At 34.0% G+C, this 21,662-nt stretch overlaps 1 protein-coding gene across 8 annotated transcripts in view; it reads right to left on the reverse strand.

Annotated features, from left to right (window-relative positions):
- Positions 1 to 21,662, reverse strand: part of COMMD10 (COMM domain containing 10) — a 181,972-nt gene that overhangs the window by 144,390 nt on the left and 15,920 nt on the right. For all 8 annotated transcript variants that reach the window (XR_009694129.1, XM_061150958.1, XM_061150962.1 and 5 more), the window contains exon 5: positions 5,997 to 6,107. Coding sequence is in view for 7 of the 8 variants with exons in the window: in XM_061150958.1 (XP_061006941.1) it covers positions 5,997 to 6,107 (111 nt within the window). In the remaining variant the exon portion in view is untranslated. The remainder of the gene's footprint in view (positions 1 to 5,996; positions 6,108 to 21,662) is intronic.

Raw genomic sequence — 21,662 nt, forward strand, 5'->3', positions numbered from 1 at the left:
CATCAATCATTTCATTTCAAAAGTAAAACCACTGACCAATCTCAAAATTTTTCTGAACCCTGAATAAAACCATCCCAAATGACACAAATAAAAGTTAGTATCTTGACACAGACCTGCTCATTAGACAAAGCTCATTTTATAAATTTCTGATCAGAATCAGTGAGTAAAAAACCCAAGAATTTACAGAGTAACTTTTCAGATCATAAGACAGTATACTGTATAAAAGGGAAAAAAATTCTGACTGATGAAAGAGATTATCTTCTCATACCACATCTAGTATTGAGGAGTAATAACAAAACTTCAATTCTTTCTCCCAAACCAAAAGCAAACATCACTATTTTTTAAAAAATCACTCATAACAAAGGTACAAGAAAGAGCAGCTGGAAGGTCATACAGCAAAACATAACAAGCCTATGGGTGAAAAGTGAAGTGGGTTCTAGAATTATACATGATTTTAACTGGCTTTTTTCCTATATTTTCTAAAATATCCATTATAAATATATGTATAGCTACTGTAACAGAGAAAAATGAACTTAAATTATCAAGAGAATATGTTGAAACATATTCACTATACAGATATTAGATTAATAAAAATACAGCATTTGTAAAATTTAGACCTGCTCATCAAAGCAGCTCAGAAAAATCTGAAGGTCCTCCAGAATCAGTCACTATGAACACTGTCCTTAAGGAAAGCAAAATACTTTAAACTTCTAATACAAAGAGCTCACGATTTGAACCACATATGCTTTTCTCTTACTGAAAAATCTGTCATATATAGAGCTAAGGATGTGTTTTTAATGACATACCCTATTTCTTTGTTCATAACACATCAACATCAATGATGTCATACAGCCCTTACAATAAGGTCTGTCAATAACTACAGCCTCTACTGACTGGGATAACATCAAAACATACAACCTTACTTACTATATAAAGGAATATATTAGTGTCTTCCTTTGACTTAAGTATATGATTGTTTCAACTTAATCAAATAAGAAAATGCAAAGGAAATTTAGAATCCACGTAACTATACTTTTATGAAGAACAACAATAATAAAACAATCATTGCACTTTAGAAAAGCTCTCAACACCCTGAAACATATACACATATTACAGGATAAGTGTTAAATTATTAAATAAGCAAAATGATACAGTATCCTAGCAATAAGTATAGCATAAGACTCAGAAATAAAACTGCCTGACTTCAAATCCCAACTTTGTTTATTGTGTGTTAGTCACTCCGTCATGTCCAACTCTTTGTGACCCCATGGACTAGAGCCCGCCAGGCTCCTCTGTCCGAGAAATTTTCCAGGCAAGGATACTGAAGTAGGTTGCCATTTCCTTCTCCAGGGGATCTTCCCAACCCAGGGATTGAACCCAGGTCTCCTGCATTGCAGGCGGATACTTTACTGACTGAGTTACTAAGTAGGGAAGCCTTGTTTATTAGTTAGGAATAATCTAGGAAAATAAATTAATTATACATGTTTCCATTTCTCCATCTATCTATAAAATACAGATAATAATAAGAATTTATATCTGGAAGACATGTTTTAAATATTAAAAGAGGTAAGCCCATCTCTGCATAGAGTAAGCACTAAAAAAAGGCTTTTCCCCCTTTTCTCAATCTAAATAGAATTTGTCATACATTTTGCAAATAAGAATGAAGACCTCTAATTTTTAAAATTAGTATTAAAAGTCCTAGGTTCACTGGAGATCATAATTAACCTTCTACAACGTGAGCACAAACCAACTGAACAGTTAGATAAAGTCTAGAAAGCTTTCTTGTCAAGATTTTATCTCAGCTGTTTCAAAATAAAGAAGAAAAAAAGAATGAAACACAAGGATTCTTTCTTAAGAGATGTACAAAAAGAATTTAGAATTGCTGTATTAACAAAATATGATTGTTCTCAACAGCAAATTTACTGAGGAAAATGAAAGATTAACAGTAAAATTCAAATATTTTAGTGTTTTTAGGATATTCAAAGTTAAAGTGTTGATGCCATTCAAAATTACCAGATCTGTTACGTATAAATTGCTATTCTCTATAAACAAAGAAATTTCAACTGTCTATGACTAGTCTGGAATTAGTTATTCTCTAATCTAACACAGCCATTCAACTATCTTTGGGAATATTGTATTCTCTTCTCTCATAAAGAAATTAATACAAGTGACAGAAGATAACCAAAAAATCAACAGTGTGGAAGGCTTTTTAATAAATTTCATTTTGGCAAATGATCACAAATAAATTAGCAAACATTGAAATCATAATGATTTCATTTATTTGTTCTGTACATATCTGATTAACAGGCACTAATTTTGTTGATGGAAACAAGAGAACTCTATTGTTATATACAGATTAGAAATGTAAACACTTAGCATTTCCCACAACTACTGACTTCACAAATTACTTTGAATGTTATTTCAAATAACATTTTGAGTGCCAGAGATTAGGTAAGCAAAGAGCTCTACTGCCCCCTAATGAAATAAACCAAAAAAAAAAGAAAAGCCAAAAAACTCAGAAAACTTGTTTTGAGCTATGTGTGGAATAGGAAAATAATCTTACTTTGCTAAATCAGTAGACAAACACTATGAAAATTAACTGAAAACGACTAGAATATATATCAACGTACTATAAGAAAAGCTAAGATCATCCAGTTTCCATGATAAAATTAGTAGCAAAACAGGAAAGCCTTGAGACAGAAATGTTCTAAGAGAAAGGAGGTCAGTACAACAATGTTATCTAAAGTGATAGCAATTAAAACTTCACTGCAGGCTACCCTTTTCAATGTGTATGTTGGAAGGGAAGGAGAAGAGAGAGATTCTTAGAAACCACACTTTACACTGAATTACATTACAGTAAGTTTTCAGTTTAGCAGCTTAAAAGTAAATACTATCAAAATATTCTCTTACAATTTGCACTGACTCTAATCCTCTCAGAATTATTTTAATAATGTGTACTTTCAAAATAACTACACTATAAAGCATACATATGAAAGAATTTTACCTGTTTCCTGTTTTTAAAAAAATGACAATTTCTTAAGCACGACAACTTTGTCCTTCACGATACTCTGCATCATACACTAACCAGTGATAACTTTCAATCTTCCTTTTAATAAAAGTTCTCCCTTCCTTTAACCAATCTGGTTTTTAAAACACATTCCATACTCGTGTTCCTTTAACCTAATATTCTAACCTGTCTAGAATTTCCAAATTCTCATTTCAGAAGAGACCAAATGTTTGGGGGAAGAGGAGTGTGTGTCCTTAATAATCAGAGTTATATAAAAATTAACATCAAGGAATCAGATATAACAAGAGTACAAAGAACAGAATGACAGATCATAGAAACACGGAGAAAAAGTAAAGCCTCCCAGCATCAGTTCATGGAGGGCACAGCGGTGTGGTCGTTCTCTGGCCCTTCAGGGATGGGGCACACATCCCGTGGAGAGGGCGTGTTTCCATCCAGGTTGATCATAACTGTACATCCCATTACATGTCTACTGTTTACAAGGTATAAGGAATAGGGGCCAAACCCATAAAAACGCCACAGGAGAGACAGGCAATACAAAGAGGTTCACTTAAATCTGCAAACAAAAAGAAAATATCTTTATACCTGTGTGCTGCAGTTCTCTTCCCAAGTGCCTGTTAATGAAAATGGTTCTCTAGCCATACAAGTCATGCACGTGTGAGTGCTAAGTCACTTCAGTCGTGTTCGACTCTTTGTGACCTACGGACTGTAGCCCACCAGGCTCCATGGGATTCTCCAGGCAGGAATACTGGAGTGGGTTGCCATGCCCTCCTCCAGGGGATCTTCCTGACCCAGGGATCAAACCAGCATCTCTTAGGTCTCCTGCACTGGCAGGAGGCTTCTTTACAACCTAGCCTAAGGGTAATCAAATGTCTGTTCAAAATTTTAAAACAGCAGCAAACAGAAAAATACAAATGTGCTCAAGCCTCTGTCTCAAATGAGCTGGCTCTCACATAGGTATGGATTTCCTGAATAATATGAATTAAAAACATGACTTTTTTACTTGAAGCATTACTCATTCATGCCTACTGCCTAAAGATATAACGGACACAGACACATTTTGAAGACATAACAAAGAAGCCGGGAAGACTCAAGCAACCCAAAGTCAAGCATTCCAAAGTTCATCACTGCCAACGTGATGATGCTTAAAGGATATCCAGTAGAGGGGTCAAAAACAGTACCCTTTCAACCTATAAATTTCACATAGCTACTCAGATTTCACATACAAGAGTCATGAAAAATAAAGTGAAGGTACACTGGAGAACATATACTTGTGTGTGAGAATGTATAGGTGTGTTTTCCCTTATGGAGCAGTCCCAGTCCATACCAGTGAGCTCCAGATTATTACCCTAAACCTAAAGGAATGTTTTCCTTAGTTCACAAGGGGAAAAAAAAATAAAGGACTTTCCAGGCTATCCTTTACCTCCCTATGCCCACTAAGCATACATATGAAAAACACGATCAAGAAATAAAAGGGAGAAAGATTGAAAGAAAAGAGGAAAGGTTAATTTCCTTAAGAAATAAAGTTGGTAATAGTTTTGGTTTAAAACAAAGAGCTTTATTTATTCATTAGCCCAAAAAAACTTTTAGTGATGATGATGATGAAGATGGCAGCGGACAGCATTTATAGAGCATGATGTACTTCACAAACAATGAGTATTTGATCTTCCTTAGAGCCCTGTGAGGCAGATAATACTATTCCTATTTTACAGATGAAGAAACTGAAATTCATAAGGATTAAGTAACTTGCCCGAGGTTAAACAGCTACTAAATTGCAGAGCATATTTAATATACCAGTCAATTCAACACTTAATTGTTACGTTTATGTTATTTTCTGGTGAAAATGTGCGAAATGAAATGACTCTTTGGAAACATTGTAATAAATTAACAGATTTTATGTATGTATGTATGTATGTGCGTGTGTTGTGTGTTAAAATCCAACTCAAATGCCTCAAAATTCTGTAGACATGTAACTAGAGATAGGCACTTATGCCAGTTCTTATGAAAGACTGAAACATACAATCCATAATAGTGGGTTGGCCAAAAAGTTCATTTGGGAAAATCCATACAAAGTTTCTGCGCAACCCAATAAACTGTGAAAGTGCTAACAAATAATAATATACACACCTTTCAATGACCATTATTTCAATAAGTAATATTTCTTTCATTATTCTCCGATCACATACAGTCATGATAATCTCTTCTTCTTCAGATCTTCCTCACTCATTCTCACCTCTATTTCACTTGTCACATTTTCATTTATTTGAGGAAAAGAGATCACTCCCTTTTCTCACTATTAAGGATACTCAATTATAGTAAAAAAATATATGTATGTAAAAAATAGCTCTGGTTGACATGTGAAATATACATTTCTTTAAATGCTATAATAATAAAAACTATTCCATAGCAACTCTTTAGCCTCTGATAACATGTTCAAGTTTTCTGAAATTAATACTAAGGAAGAAATCACCAGGCAGTATCACCAAAATTCTATTTCGTAAGAGCTGAGATTTAAACATACCCACAAACATACTATACATACACAAACACAACTCAGGTCACTTTCATATTCCAGGCATTGGCTGGACAACAATATTCCCTCTGCCATATGTATGCAGGTTAAAACACAAAACACCCAGAAATGTTCACAAATACCTAAAACATTAAAATTGTAATTTTATTATGACTACCACCAATTTTTTCCCATTGCAGAATTCAAAAGAATATGTTATAACATGTTCTTGCAAGAACGCCACCTTGTAAGAGAATCTGGTTTCTCAAATAAAAAAAGTGAAGTGTAAATCTGACATCAAAACTTGTATAAATAAAGATCTGTCATGCTGTTAATCCTTGTCTAATTTTAATTAAATTATTTTTAAATTTTCAATCCAGAGAGCAAAGACCCTGCCGACAATAAAGTACAAGTCGGAGGAAACAAAATACATCATTTCAATGGGATACTCTTTCTCACCTTCGAATCTTCATTGCTTACTCCGAGCTGTAGCACAGCTTGAGGAGATTTTAGTTTTGCTTCGGCAGAGTGAGCCATCTGAAGGTTAAGCTGCCATCCAACCGTCTCGAGCTACAAAAGACAAGTGTAGATTGGAATCAGATGGTACAGAAGGAAGAAAACACTCAGCTTTAAGCAAATCTCCAGTCAGCAGGAATGAACATGGATAGCCTGGACTTTGTGGAAAGTCCGTTCCTGGGCTCCTTCAACCTGCACACTCTGAACATTCTCCCTTTGGGCTCATTAGACTGGCCTCATGCCATGCCTGTCGAATTCAAGCGTAAAACTGGTCTTTAAATACACTCTGTTCTAAAAATAAAAGTTCTGAGAGGAGGCAATGAACTACACTAAAGGAGTCAATGGTTTTTAAACAGTAAATTACTATTTTAAAACAGTGTATTTTAAAGCCAATGGTTTTTAAAGTTATAAATTGTAACTAGTAAATAGCATATATATGTGATAACTACTCTAAATGACCTCCCACTATCTTTCAAAACTCTTTGCAATAAGTAGAACAAGGTAAAACTTTTTTTTTTAATTTAGTGGAAAACTGAAGTGCCCAGATGGTAAGAGGTTCACACATTTAGACACAGTTAGTGAGACTGGAAGAGCGCCAGACAAAGAACTGATATCTACTTACTAGTGAGCAGGTGTTATCATGCTTTCCAAAGTATTCTAACCTACTATGGTTCCCAGTTATGACAGAAACTAATTAGAATACTTCCTTTGAATTTATTAATTAACACAACAGCAAGATTTAATCAGGAAGGCAAAGACAGGAGACGCTAAAGCAGTTCAAGTTTCAAAATATTAAGCAACATAAAGGCAGCTTTACTGAACATGACAGATTACTGATTTTTCCAACCTCAAAACTGTAAGTATGAAGTTTTAAATCTAATTTCCAGTAAATCCAAAGTTATCAATATTTAGGGAAGTTTTGTGACATGCAATTGTCATATACCTCTGGCAACTCGACTCTAGTAACTGATTTACTGAAACTACCTCAGCTACACTGGTAAGAATGGCAGACTCAAAACAATTTTTACTTAACTGGAATACTAATTGCTAACTTGAAAGACTGTTCAACAGCTAGAATCACAGCAATGACTCAAAGCCAAATTGGAAAGAGAGCAATGAAAGTATTATCTATTCGAGAGAGGATGTGATGAGAAAATAAAGATACAGTTCTGTTCTCCCTGGCACTGAACCTTTAAGAGGTTATGGGTAAAAAGAGCGAAGATGTTGCAGAGACATAATCCATAATACCACAAGGAAAAAAATCAATTTAATGGTACACATGAAGCAAGGATCCATAATGTACTGATTTTTAATACTAATTATAGTAAAACAGTCTCTAACACCAGCTCACTACTATTTTCAACAGTCCACGGAGTCCACAAAGACTCAGATATGACCTAGCAGACTGAACAACAATTATTTTCAACAGTTACAGCAATAGATTCTCCAACATAACAGGAAAACACATGTCACAACTACTCTCATATATCCAAGCATTTTGATACACAGTCTTAATTGAAAAACACCCTCTAGGTATTCATATAAACCTACAAGACACTGTTTTGATCTAACTAATTCTATACTTATCCTTTAAGCACTTAAGATAAACGACAAAGATAAATATTAAGTGAATAAATTAAAATATGGTCCCACTACGGTCAGGCCTTTGCACAAATGAATGTATACTTAGTCACTGCATAGAGGTGGAATGGGGCAATTAAGATCACTGAACTTAAAGCTTATGCTTTAGTTCATACTTAAGCCACTACTCACTACCTAGGTGGCCCTAATAATTAAGTCACAACCTTTCAAGATCTCAGTTTCCTCATAGGAAGTGGAAATAAATCTATCTGAATTATCTGCTTTTTTCCTGAGTTATTGGCAATATTAAATAAGAAAATGCATATTCAAACTGTTTTGGAAACTCCAAAGCATTATAAACAAGGCATTTTGATTACCTAATTTTTCCTATACTCTTTTTAATAGTATCTTTTAAACAGAGTAGGCACTCTATATGCTGAATTGAACTGAAGCAAATAAAAAATACAAGCTAAGGTAATTTTAAAAACATCATAACTGAAAACATTGTTGACTGACTTTCTTATATTTTAGAGCCTTTTCTATTGTTTTGTGATTTAAAAACATTCATCCCATGCCCACAAGAAACAGTAACTTAAAAGTTTAAAAAAAAAATGTAGTTGTTGTTCAGCTGCTAAGCCTCTCATATGTAGGCATAGGCACATACACACACCCATACATAAAATTTCATATTAAAAGAGCAGTATCCAGAAACCTCAAACGAAGAGGGAAAAAAGGAGAGCCACAATTATTTTTTTTTTTAATATTTTACAGTTACATAGAGCAATAAGAAAAACAAACCTAAGAAAATCTTCTGAGTGAAACTAGGAGACAATACCAGCACTAATCTTATTATCCCCATTTTACAGATAAAATATGTAAAAGTAAACAACTGGTGAAGAGAAGAGTATACGGAGGCTCCTTATGCTTGTTACTATCGCCACTTTTCTCTAAATCGGAAATTATATCAAAATCAAAAGTTACAAAAATAAACTGTAGTAAAAATCATCAATGGATACTAAATTTAAGTGGAGAAGGTCTGATATGAAATGAATAGCCACAAAGCTTCTTGCCCACAATTGCTTTTTAGGTACAAAAGAAAAAATAATTATGCAGTAGGAAAAAAAGCAAAACACCTTAACCAAGAGATCAAAATTAACATCACCAAGCAGTGGCAAACAGACAAGATGTGCCTCCAGGTACGATATCCTGCAAGTACCATTCACAAAAATTTTTAGCGAAATTATAACTAAATTTGATCCTGAAGAAACTAACAGAAAATATAAAAATAGACATAAGAGGAATGTACACTTGAAAAACATCAATGTCCTAAAAGACAAAGGCAAGTTGAAGAAAGATGGAATTCCTTAAACTGGTTTTATATAATTCCTTAAACTGGTTTAAATAATACACATATATTATTTTCTGAGTCTGTAATAGACACTGGTGATATAAATATGAATAAAACAAAAGCCTTTTACCAAGGTGAAGATGTTATAGTATACTCTAATTATTCCTCTGAGACTCCTAACTAAGAAACAAATATGAAAGTCATCAACATTTTAATTACACAGGAAACAAAATCTAGATTGAATTTTTACTTAAGTTAGCTAAACTACGTTGCTTCTATTTAAAAGAAAATTCTGTATTGTGTATATCGAACATTTGTACATTAAAATACCAGGAATCATTTAAATATAATTAGATATCTCACATCCAAATTTAAATCTGAGGGTCTTTATACCTTAATCAACATTCTACATTTAAATGTCACCAACATAACATAAAATACAAGGAGAATGAGCCACTAATATTTTTAATGTTTTCTAACCCATGCCAAAACTGCTTAAATGATAGTTCTTAGGCATCCCACTTACATTACTTATTATCTGACAATGTCACTAAGATGTCAGTTCAAAACAGATACATATAAGACTTCATTCTCCCTCTAACATCCAGGTAACAACTCCAAGCTTAACTTCTCGTAATTGCTTTGTAAATCACAATTCCAAGCATATGCAAAATCAGTCAAAATTAAAATAATATTAACTCTCTTAAAATGAAAATGAAAACGTAATGTTAATCACCATACTTTAACTACTGGCTCCCTATAATAGTAGCATCTGCTTAGATCACATCACATAGTAAGAAATACTTTTTTATGTTGCAAATTGATATAAATATACAAAAGTGTCACCATTCAATTTTTCACCCAGAGCAATGATACATAAATTCTGTTAAGCTTCACTCTTAAAATACTAATTCAAAAACCCTCCAAATTGATTTCATTACCCACTAAACCTCTAACAGCTCAGGCTATCTACAATAGGAAAAATACTGCTCAGAAATACTGAATGAGTTTTAGGAATTATGTGTGTGTGTGTATTCATGAAACAATTACTGTTTATTATAATCAATCATGAAAACACATAAAAACAGAACTCTAACTGCTAAAAGAGAAAGCACTATCTATATTCTGTTGCTATAATCCACCATTTATTTTATAACTAGCAAATACTACAAGCAGAAATTCCATATATAATATATATACAGCTTATTACAGAAACTATACATTATTATTTACTCTTATGAAATGTAAAACCTGGAAGTTGACTAAACATTTAATACAAGAACATGAACCTATTTTTAAAGCTTAGCTAAATACTTATTCCCCAATTTCCTTGACCACTTCTCTTAACCTCAGTGATTTCTTCCTATACAATCTACTGACTAGTTATAGGAAATTCCCCACTTAAAAAAAATTCTAGTTGGTTTATTCTGTGTTTTCTAAAATTATACACATAGAATGAAGCATGAAATAACTTTTTCTAAATCTTTCATACAGGGGAGAAGGGCATTTTTCAGTTCAATGTAATCTGCTTAATAAGGTTAGCTTTTAGACACATTTCTCATTATAAATCTGTATCACCAAGAAAGCAATACCTGCTGGGAAAATCAATTTATGAATGTATAAGAGGTCATACTTATGATCCCTCAATAATGGCATGTGTATATGAATGTGTATATAATTAAATCTTTAAAATAATAGATTCAGAGTAATTTTACATTTGTCTAAAATAGAGAAGTTTCTAGTATTTCCATTACAATCAATAACAGATTTATTTTCTTCAGCAATATATGTACCTACAGAGTCTGCCAAAGGACAGAAGATGACAGGATCAATTTAGAAGTACATTTTATTGGAAACATTCTATTAATATAAACCAGTGAACAATAGGGGCACTGATGTTTATACCTCAAATTTTACCTTTTTCCTTCAAAAGAAAATGCTGTAGAAGAAACGAAGGGTATTTCTAATCCACTCAAATAGGTCCATTAATCAAATCAGGAAATTTTTAAACAACCTGTCACTAGGAGGCCCTCCAAGAGATGCCAAGTTTTACTCCTCATCTTTAAGCTGACAATGCCCAATTTACAAAGTCAGATTCCAAAAAAAAAAAAATCTATTTGTTTGGAACTTAGAACAAATTTGCAAATACAATGAAATTGTTAAGTGGGGATTAAATTACCAAGTAATTTAGGAAGGAATAGAAGTGCTTCCCTCCTTTTGTCCTAACCAAAGGAATATCTAAAATTCAAAAAATAATGAAGAAAATTCTAACCCCTAATGTTTAAAAATAAATAACACCTTGGCATTAAGAAAAACCAATTTCCAGCATTTTATATATGTGGTTTTCTTAACTATTATTTACATCGGATATCAGCCTTAACTCAACAAGCATATAGTTTGACAAAAAGCCTGTCACTTTCAGAAGATTCCCATCTTTCTGTGAATTCTTTAAGTTGTAAGTTGATGAAACCTATGTTTCTTTTCAGTAGAATCATACTTTTATCCTGGTTTTCTATCCATTTTTAAATAATAATGGCAAAATTATATCATTTTGACCTGTGCAAATTAAAAAAAAAAAAAACCTTAACCATTACCTAAGACAGGAAAACTACAGGAACAGTTTCAAGAGGAACGATCCAAAGAGCGATCCAATAAATAAAAAAAATTTATTTTTTAAATGTTAAGTTTGAGATGCCTATTCTACATCCAATGAAATTATCAAATAGGCTAGAGAAAAAAATGTTTTATTAGAAAATAGTTTTTAAACTCAGAAGCCTGAATGTGATTGCCAGGCAAGAACAAAAGAATAAGAGAAGAGGACCGACAGCTAAGTCCTGGCACAACACAAGATTTATAGGTTGTGGAAATGAGAAGACAGTAATGAGTATGACTGGCCAAAAGATGCAGCCAGAAAGGAGAAAAATCAGAAGAGCGTAAACCTGACCTTTATACCATCATAGATGCTGGGGACATAAAAGTCATCAAACTGAAATCTCTGTTCCAAGCCACATGATGAAGACAAACATATGCAAAAACAACTTTGCCATAACATGTACATAAGAAATCTTAGGTAATCTGCAAAAAAAGCTACTAAAACTAATGGCTGATTTTAAGAAAGATATGACAAATGACCAATATAAAACATCAGTAGTTTTCAACATACTAGAAACAAACAACTAGAAATTATCAAAAATGCAATTCTATCTATAGTAGCAACCAAAATCAGGGAAATACACAGTGCCTTAGTCTGTTCAGGCCACTAAAACAAAATACTACAGACAGTATGGCTTAATAATAACAAACATTTATTTCCCACAGTTGTGGAGACTGGAAGTCTAAGATAAGGGTGCCAGCAAGGATGGGTGAGGGCCCCTCTTCCAGACTGCAGACTTCTTGTATCCTCACAAGACAGAAGGAGGCAAGGGAGTTCTCTCTTTATAAGGGCACTAATCTCACTGATTAGGTCCCTTCCGTATTAACTAATTAATTCCCAAAAGCCCCACCTCCTAATACTATCATTTTGGGGGTGAGGTTTCAATATATGAAATTTGAAGAGACACATTCAGTCTATAGCATAAGCATAACTTTAACAAAATTTGTGAAAATTCTGGTCATTGGAAAACTACAAACATTGCTTGAATAAATTAAAGAAGATATCAATAAATGGACAGATATACCATGTTCATGAATTAATGATTCAATATTGCTAAGATGTCAGTTCTTTCAAATGTGATCTACAGATTTAGGGCAATCCAATTAAATTCCCAGCAGGAATTTTTTTTTTTTTTAATAGAAACTGACAAGTTGATTCTAAATTTTAAACGGAAATGTAAATGACCTAAAAGAGTCAAACCAATTTTTTTCAAAGAGTTGGAGGAATCATATTACCTAACTTGAAGAATATAAAGCTACAGCAATAAAGACAAAGGCGAAGGATAGACTTAAAGACTCACAAAATGGCTTATAATGAAAGCACCAAGGTAAATGAAGCTGGAACAACTAGATATCGGCAAGGAAACAAAACAAAAAACAATCTCTACCTAACAGATGGGCTTCCTGATGGCTCAGATGGAAAATAATCTGCCTGCAATGTGGGAGACCCAGGCTCGATCCCTGGGTTGGGAAGATCTCCTGGAGAAGGGAATGGCAACCCAATCCAGTATTCTTGCCTAGAGAATTCCATGGACAAAGGAGCCTGGTGGGCTATAGTCCACGGAGTCGCAAAAGTCGGACATGACTGAGCGACTAACACCTAACAAACACCACACACAAAAATGAACTCAGAATGGATCACAGACCTAAATGCAAGTGCTAAAACCTTCAAACTTCTCATGAAAAGAAGACCTTTGTGGTCTTAGGACGGGCAAAGATTTCAGAGAGAGCCATAGAAGAATGAACCATAAGAGAAAAAAACTATAAACTGGACTTCATCAAAACTAAAAATCCTGTTCTTCAAAAGTCACCATTAAGAAAAAGCCAAGCCACAGACTAGTAAAATATTCACAATACATATACCTGACAAAGAACTTGTATTCAAACTATAAAAAGAATCCTTACCATAATAAGACAAAAAAACTCCACAAAAACAGGGAAAGATTGGAATACATAATTCACAAAAGAAAACAAATAAACCAATAAACACAATAAATACATGATAAGATATTCAATCTCCTTATCCCATTAAAATGCTAGATTTTAAAGAACGGCAATACCAAGTGTTGGCCAGGATGTGAAAAAATTGCTGGCTGGAATGTAAAATAGCATAACCTCTTTGGAAAACTCTTTAGCAGTTTCCTCATAGTTAAATACACACTGACCCTACAATTCAGTCAATCCATCCCTAAGAAACTACTCAGGCAAAGTGAAAATATATGCCCATAAAAAGATATGTATTGAGAATATTAACAGATTTATTCAAAATAACCCCAAACTGAAAACAGTACAAATACCATTAACAGGTGGATGGATAACAAATTGTGATATATTCATATGATAGAATACCACACTGCAATAAAAAATACCAACCCACAATTTAAAAAAACAAGTACAAACTATTAACACATTCAACAACAAGAATGAACCTCAAAATGATACTCAGTGGAAGAAGCCAGAGAGAAGTACATGTATATGATTCCATGGATTAAAAATCCAACAAAACATCATCAAGCAAATCAGTGGTTTCCTGGGGCCAGGGTTAGAGGAAAAAAGAACTGCCAAGGAGCACGAAGTAACTTTTGAGAATGATGAAAAAGCTCTGCCTTTTGATTATGACAATGATATCATAGATATACCTCTATCAAAATTCACTGAACAGTACAATTAAAAGGATATAGATTATACTATGTAAATTATAATTCATTACTGCAAGGAGATCAAATCAGTCAATCCTAAAGGAAATCAGTCCTGAATATTCACTGGAAGGACTGACGCTGAAGCTGAAGCTCCAATACTTGGGCTACCTGATGGGAAGAAATGACTCACTGGAAAAGACCCTGATGCTGGGAAAGATTGAAGGTGGGAGGAGAAGGGGACGACAGAAGACAAGATGGCTGGATGGCATCACTGACTCAATGGACATGAGTCTGAGCAAACTCCAGGAGATAGAAAAGGACAGGGAAGCCTGGCATCCATGGGGTCACAAAAAGTCAGACACGACTGAACAACTGAACAATGACATGCAACATTATTTCTTAATAGACAGATAAAATATATGAAAAGCTGTAACAGAGGACTATATAGGTGCATTCAGAGAACATCTTCAACCTCTTTGCCATCCTTTAGTCATTGGCAAGAAGGGGAGGCAATAAGCTTCAAAAAATCCACACTACTCCTTGCCTCCCAGAGAAAGAATTCTACACTGTAACATCTGTAAGCATACAAAGACAAGGTCAGGATCTCAGAGATGACTACTGTGCAATTCAGCATTGACATCATAAGAGGTGTAAATGCTTCATTACAAATATCACAACGTAGGGATACTCTCTAACCTATATCCTCAAGTTTAGATGCTACCGAAGTCAACATAGCATCACTGCTAGGGTGGTATGAAACTTAAAACTATATTCCTTGACTCACAGACTTGGCCAAAATACCTAACTGGTCATCATATCCAAGTTACCAAAGTCAACATAGCATCACTGCTAGGGTGGTATGAAACTTAAAATCACATTCCTTGACTCACAAACTTGGCCAAAATACCTAATTGGTCATCATATCCAAGTTATAAGGTGATGAGGGAAAACATTAATGAATCATCTTTCAGCCTGTTTTCCACCTCTGCATACCATGAATATACGAACACAACAGTACAAGATTGCGGACACTGAAATGTCATTCAACTAATGCTCTCACTATTGGCACACTCTGAAAAAGTACATCAATTCTATTTAGCAAGTGCACATCTTTGAATACTATGACATAAGAGTAATTTTGCTAATAGCCCAGTTCTTTGGCATTAGTAAAATCTTTATTTAATTTGTTAATGGCTCTGGTTTTAGTCAATTATTTATAAAGCATAGAACACATTTCTGTTTCAAATTAGACTGATTAAGGGCCTCTTAGATCTAAAGTTCTTTAAACTGATTGCTGCAGCAACAGCTAATGACATCACTTTTTTTCCCCTGGAGAATTTTCATTCCAAGCTAAAGCAATTCTTATTATATACATTCCCACTTTTAAAGAGAAAAAATGTAAATGACTGAATATAGTTTCCAGTGAAACTCAAGAAGAATGAAATAAATGAACCACAAAAAGTTTCAAGTACAACCAAAATGAAAACACAAAAGAGCACTAGGAAATACAAAATATAATCCATACCCTTCTCTCTTTACTGTTCTTTCCTCCACCTATAAACACCGATATCCCTCTTTAAAAGAAAACCTTATACACAGAACTTCAAAATAGCACAATTTGTAAAAGCAGGGATACTGTCCATTTATTCAGTCAACAACCAATTTTTGAGAACCAAGTCCCAAGGGTCACTTAAAGTAGTGAAAATACAGTAGTGAACAAAACAAACAAAAATTCCTGTCCTTCTGGAGTTTATAGTTTAGTAGTAGAGACTGACAATAAAAAAAAATAATAATAAGTAAGTACAATACACAGTGGGTCAGATAAGAATACTAAGTATGATAGAAAAAAAATGAAGTAAGAAGTTACCATAAAGATAGAAGCACTTTTCACTATGACGATTACAAGGAGGCTCACTGATAAACGTGACATCTGAGCACAGGGCTGAAAAAAAATAAGGAAGCCTACCTCATGAACACCCAAGAGCTTCTGAGGTAAAAAGAATAAAATTACACAAAGTGAGCCAGGTGGAGGTCAACAAGAGAGCAGACGAAGAGGGGTTTACTGATCACATAGGGTCTTAAAAGCAACTGTAAGAACTTTGACTTCTATCATAAGCAACATGGAAAGACTGATGGATGTGCAACAGAGAAGGGACAGAATAAGACTTACAATTTAAAAGAAGCACTTCTGGAGTTCCTGATCTGATAATGGCAGGAAATAGTTTATATGACATAAACTTCCCTTGCAAATAAAAAGTACAACCTCTAAACAAGCTAGTTTAAAAACAGACTTGAAGGCACTGGAGAATGACTAAAAAGTAAGCAGAAGTTAAAGGGAAGGGATCCACACAACATGACAGATTCACATTTCTTTGCCTTTTTGTATTTTTATGACTTTTCCCAATCCATGCAGCATGGGGTGGCTGAAACTCAAATAGAAAGCCTTAAATTTGGCTAAAGAGTCAATCACCCCATTCCTAGACATTTACTCAAGGGAAATGAAAACATATGTCCACAAAAAGACTTGTACACGAATGTTAAGTGTTAGTCACTCAGCCGTGTCTGACTCTTTGTGACCCCATGACTGCAGCCCACCAGGCTCCTCTGTCCATGGGGTTTTTTCAGGCAAGAATACTGGAGTGGGTTGCCATTTCCTACTCCAGGGGATCTTCCTGACCCAGGGATCGAACCACATCTCCTGCATCTCCTGCAGTGGCAGGTGGATTCTGGATGTAGGTTCAATTCCTGGTCTGGAAATTAAGAGAACACATGCCACAGAGCAACTAAGCCAGTGCACCACAGCTGCGGAGCCCGTGTGCTGCAACTAAGATCCAGTGCAGCCAATAAATACATAGAGCTTGAAAAAAGCACTCAGATACGCACTCATAGTTATATATTTAGATTTAGCTCTATGAAGTATGCTTTTTCTGTTCTCTTTATAGTAAAACACTTCATCCATTCTTATAATTCCAAAAAGAAATGAAACAAGAATACTAAAGAAAATAATAAAACTAAAAGAATGCATCAAATTTTTAAAATGTCAAATTGAAATTTCTGATTTCTTATATTACATTTAAAAAACAGATATTTAACAGTTAATAAAGCAAACAATTAGTTGCTATACTTAACAGTGAAGTAAATCTTACTACAATGGCTTAAAGAGAATTTTTTTAAACACTATTTAGGAACATTATTATCTTAAGAACATTATCCATCCATTTTTAAATGCAGGTTTCTCAAGAACATGAGAGAAGACATGATGAATTTTCACTATATAATGAGATGAGTAAATATTATAAATAAATTTGTCATATAATTGGTAAAGTTAAGAACACTATTAACAGGAGGAGAAAATCACATTACACATTTTGAATATTCAAAACAAATACAACTGTCAAATATATCTTTAAAAACTCCCTAACAAATATACAAGTGCATTTTAAGAAAAAGAATCAGTACATGTAGGCTTTAAAAAGCAGGCTACTCACAGTGCTAAAAATATGCCTTATATATATTTCTCATTATCAAATCTATTACTGAGGAACAGGGTGAACTCTAATACAAAAATATTTTTTTAAAAATCATAAAACAACACAATTATTTTCCTTAAGGTCTCAGAAAAAAAAGAGATGTGTGCCAAAAATATTTGATATATAGGTTACATTTTGTATACTAGGAATATACATAAACTCTCACCAGAATTTTAGGACTAAAAGTAAACACAGTATTCAAGTTCTGTCTGAAAGAGTATTCATAACTAATAAATTTGTTACCACACAGGCATTGTAACAAAAATCAAACAGAAAACCCTGTTAGAAGGACACTGCTAACATAATCAACACTGGTGAAAGAGGGAAGAATATAAATTCCAATAAGCTGTGTTAACATCTTAGTCTCTGAAGAGGTAAAGATAAAGTGTACTAAAAAAAAAGAGATGGGATAAAATTTAAAAATCCTTTCAGTCGTATCCTACAAAAAGCCACCAGATTAATTTTCAATCTGCTTCTCACTTATTAGATCTAAGTAACAGAAGATGAAAGGAGGTATTTTTAAAAATTGAATTAAAAATAAGCTCTTTTTGATTTTTTAGCTTGTTATTTAATTGAATCTGACTCTCTCTGCATTGATAATTACTTACACAGATGTTCCACTGCAAACACGGCACAGACAGTTCATGAGAACCTCTAAATCACTGTAAAACAACAGTCAGTCTCTGTAAATACATTTGCCCACTATTAACTACTGCCACATATTTTTGTTATAACTTAAATGACATGATTTATTTTCACCCATGGCTATTTTAGTCACCATATCCTAAATAGTCATCAGGGCAAAAAAAAAAAAAAAAGGTAACATTATAGCTGCAAGAGATGCCGTGACATAAAAAGAACAAGGCTTAATTAAGAGAGGGACCAATCTGATTACCATCTCAGCTTTGCCATGGACCACTTGGGTTAACACAGTTAAGGCACACTTTCAAGTTTTATTTCTTTTTCAAAAATACAAAACACACACCTACTATGTAAACCACTGTGCATAATGCCTGACAGAAAAATTCTGCTGCTAATATCTAGGTGGGAGACTAGCACGGTGGTTTAGAAATGTTAACTACTTTGTCAAACCCCAACTCTACCACTTATTTAGCAGCATGACCATGGATCAATTATTTAATCTAAGTTTCAGTTTAATTTTAAATATGAACTAAAACTATTAATGAGTTTTACAAGCTATTACTACAAAGCGCTGAGTAGAATATTTGGCCCACAATAAACACAAGAGATGTTTGCTATTATTATACAATCTTAATTAAGCACTGAAGGCATTAAAATAATGCATTGATATTAGCTATCCTCTCATATACTCTGTATTGGCAAAAGGTAATTTTCTACATTCTCAGGGACCAATGTACAATTAATCACACTCTTCCAACTATTTTTTTTTGCATATTTTGTATGACAACTGATCAAACCACTTCTTAAGACAGAAGTTAATGCAATGCAACATAACATGGGGAAGAAATATTATTCTTTAAAAGAGTAACAAACTATCATCCAGAAGGTATTAGACAATGACTTACTATTGGAAGTGACAAAAAGAGTCCTAGGATGAGCTCAGGGAGGACAGAAACCTCCCGTGAAGAAGGGCAAAAGCTCACTTGATCTTGATTTTCAGTATGAATAAAGACCCTGAAAGCAGAGCTTCACATCCTTCTGACCTTTGGGGTTTTAAGCAGGAAGTGTCAGAAAAGCTAACACAGGGATAACTGGCTTGTGGTGGCTAAGCATTCACAGCAACGTCACCTTCTGATCCTTCTTTGTCAGCTCTTCCTATCACTGAGAGGCAGGATTCACCAAGTGTTGGATTGTTCACTCACTAATATGGAACGTGAGTTGGCCTTAGACTGCTATGAGATAGGTAAATTTTACTCTACTAATGATGTGCTGTTGCCATGGTAACCCTGCTCTGTAGGAGAGGAGCCACAGGTTCAGACATTCGGCGTACGCTTGGCTGAAGAGCCAATAGGGGGAAGCCACCATCTGTAGGATTCTGATCACTTCTAGGTCAGAATCTGACCCCACGTCAATTGATATGGCTGCACCCTGGGAGCCTCAGTCACCCTAAGCAAGCCGGTCTCCACACCCAGCATCCCTCGCAGCACACCGTGCCACACCACACGTTGGGACTGGGGTCTGGTGTGGACGGCCCTTTGCCGTGGGAGACACGGCATGGCCAGAGAGGTGGCCACCCCCTGGCCCATCACACACCACGCATTCATGGGCAACTTGGTGCTAAACCACCTGTAGCTGACCTGCTTCTAGGTCAGGGTTTCATACCTAGGACAGCAGCTCCCTCATTGTGATCTATTTAAAGTCAGCCCTTGACACAAGGTTTTGTAAAAAATAAAAACAAAAAATAAACAAAAAAGAAGTGAAAAAAATCACTTTTAACTATACAAGTATACTGTACTTATATAAATACAAGAAAGAAAAACAGAAGAAAATTTTTATATTTATATATTTATATATAAAATATTTATATATAAATATAAAACAGGAAAATATTCAAAGGCAAGTGGAGATTTTTTTTTTTTTAATGAAGATGTTTAAAAATAATTTCAGGAACAAAGAATGGAAAACAAAATCTGGATAAACCTTTAAAATAGGATAGGAGAAAGCAGAAATTTAAATGATGAAAAATGAAGCAGTGATATGGAGCTTCACATCCTTCTTGAGAGCTCTTGAATGCATAAGTCAAAAAAATAAAAGGAAAGGAATGAAAATAACACAGGGGCATTTTGTAAAAACCCACAGTTAGTGCCTTACTTATGGTGAGGAATGCCTTCTCTCTAAAACCACAAACAGAGCACAACAAAGTACAAAGTTACCAATCCTATTCAACACCATGCCAGAAGTCCTAGTCAGCGCAGTAAGGGAAGAAAAACAAAAGCTGGACAAACAGGAAAGGAAGAAATAAAACTCTCTCTTCATGGACAATCTGACTGTAGACAAAATCACAAGGAAAACAACCAAAAAAACTGCTGTAACTAAATAATAAGTTTACCAAGGTCTTGAATACAATAACAATATACAAAAATTAACTGTGTTTCTATATACTAGCAATAAACAATGGAAACCTGAATTTTTAAATCAGTACCATTTACAACAACTCCAAAGGGGGAAAAAAAAAAAGGTCAAGAGTGTTCAACTCTAACAACAATGGAGATATACTCAATACTGTTAAGAAGTCATTTCTCTACAAAGTGATCTATAAATTAAACATAATCTCAATCAAAATTCCAAAGGGTTTTTTGCAGATTTTTTTTAAAGGTTTTCACTAAAAGGTAAAGAAACTAGAATACCTGAAACAATTATTAAAAGGAATAAAGTTAGCAGGTTAACAATACTTGATTTTAAGACTTACAACAAAGCTATAGTAATTATGGCAGCATGATACCAGCATAATGACAGACATAAATAGATCAGTGAAACCAAAAAGAGAGTCCAGAAAGAGACACACAAATATGTCAAATGATTTTTGACAAAGGAGTTAAGGCAATTCAATAACAAAAGAATGTTATCAATAATTGCACTGAAACAAATGAAACATTCATATCAGAAAAAATATAAGAACTTAGACCTATACCTCATATCCTACAAAAAATTAACTCAAAACGGATATTAGACTTGAATGTAAAACACAAAACACTTAGAAGAAAAAAGAGAACATTTTTGTGACACTGCATTATGTTACAAACTCAGACCCAAACCCAGAAGCAGTGTTAATAAAAGAAAAAAGCGACAAATCAAACCTCATCAGACTTTAAAGCTTTTACTTTGCAAAAGATACTATTAGAAACTGAAAAGGAAAGCTATAGACTAGGAGAAAATA

Source organism: Dama dama, chromosome 9, assembly GCF_033118175.1.
Source record: "Dama dama isolate Ldn47 chromosome 9, ASM3311817v1, whole genome shotgun sequence".
NCBI lineage: Eukaryota > Metazoa > Chordata > Mammalia > Artiodactyla > Cervidae > Dama > Dama dama.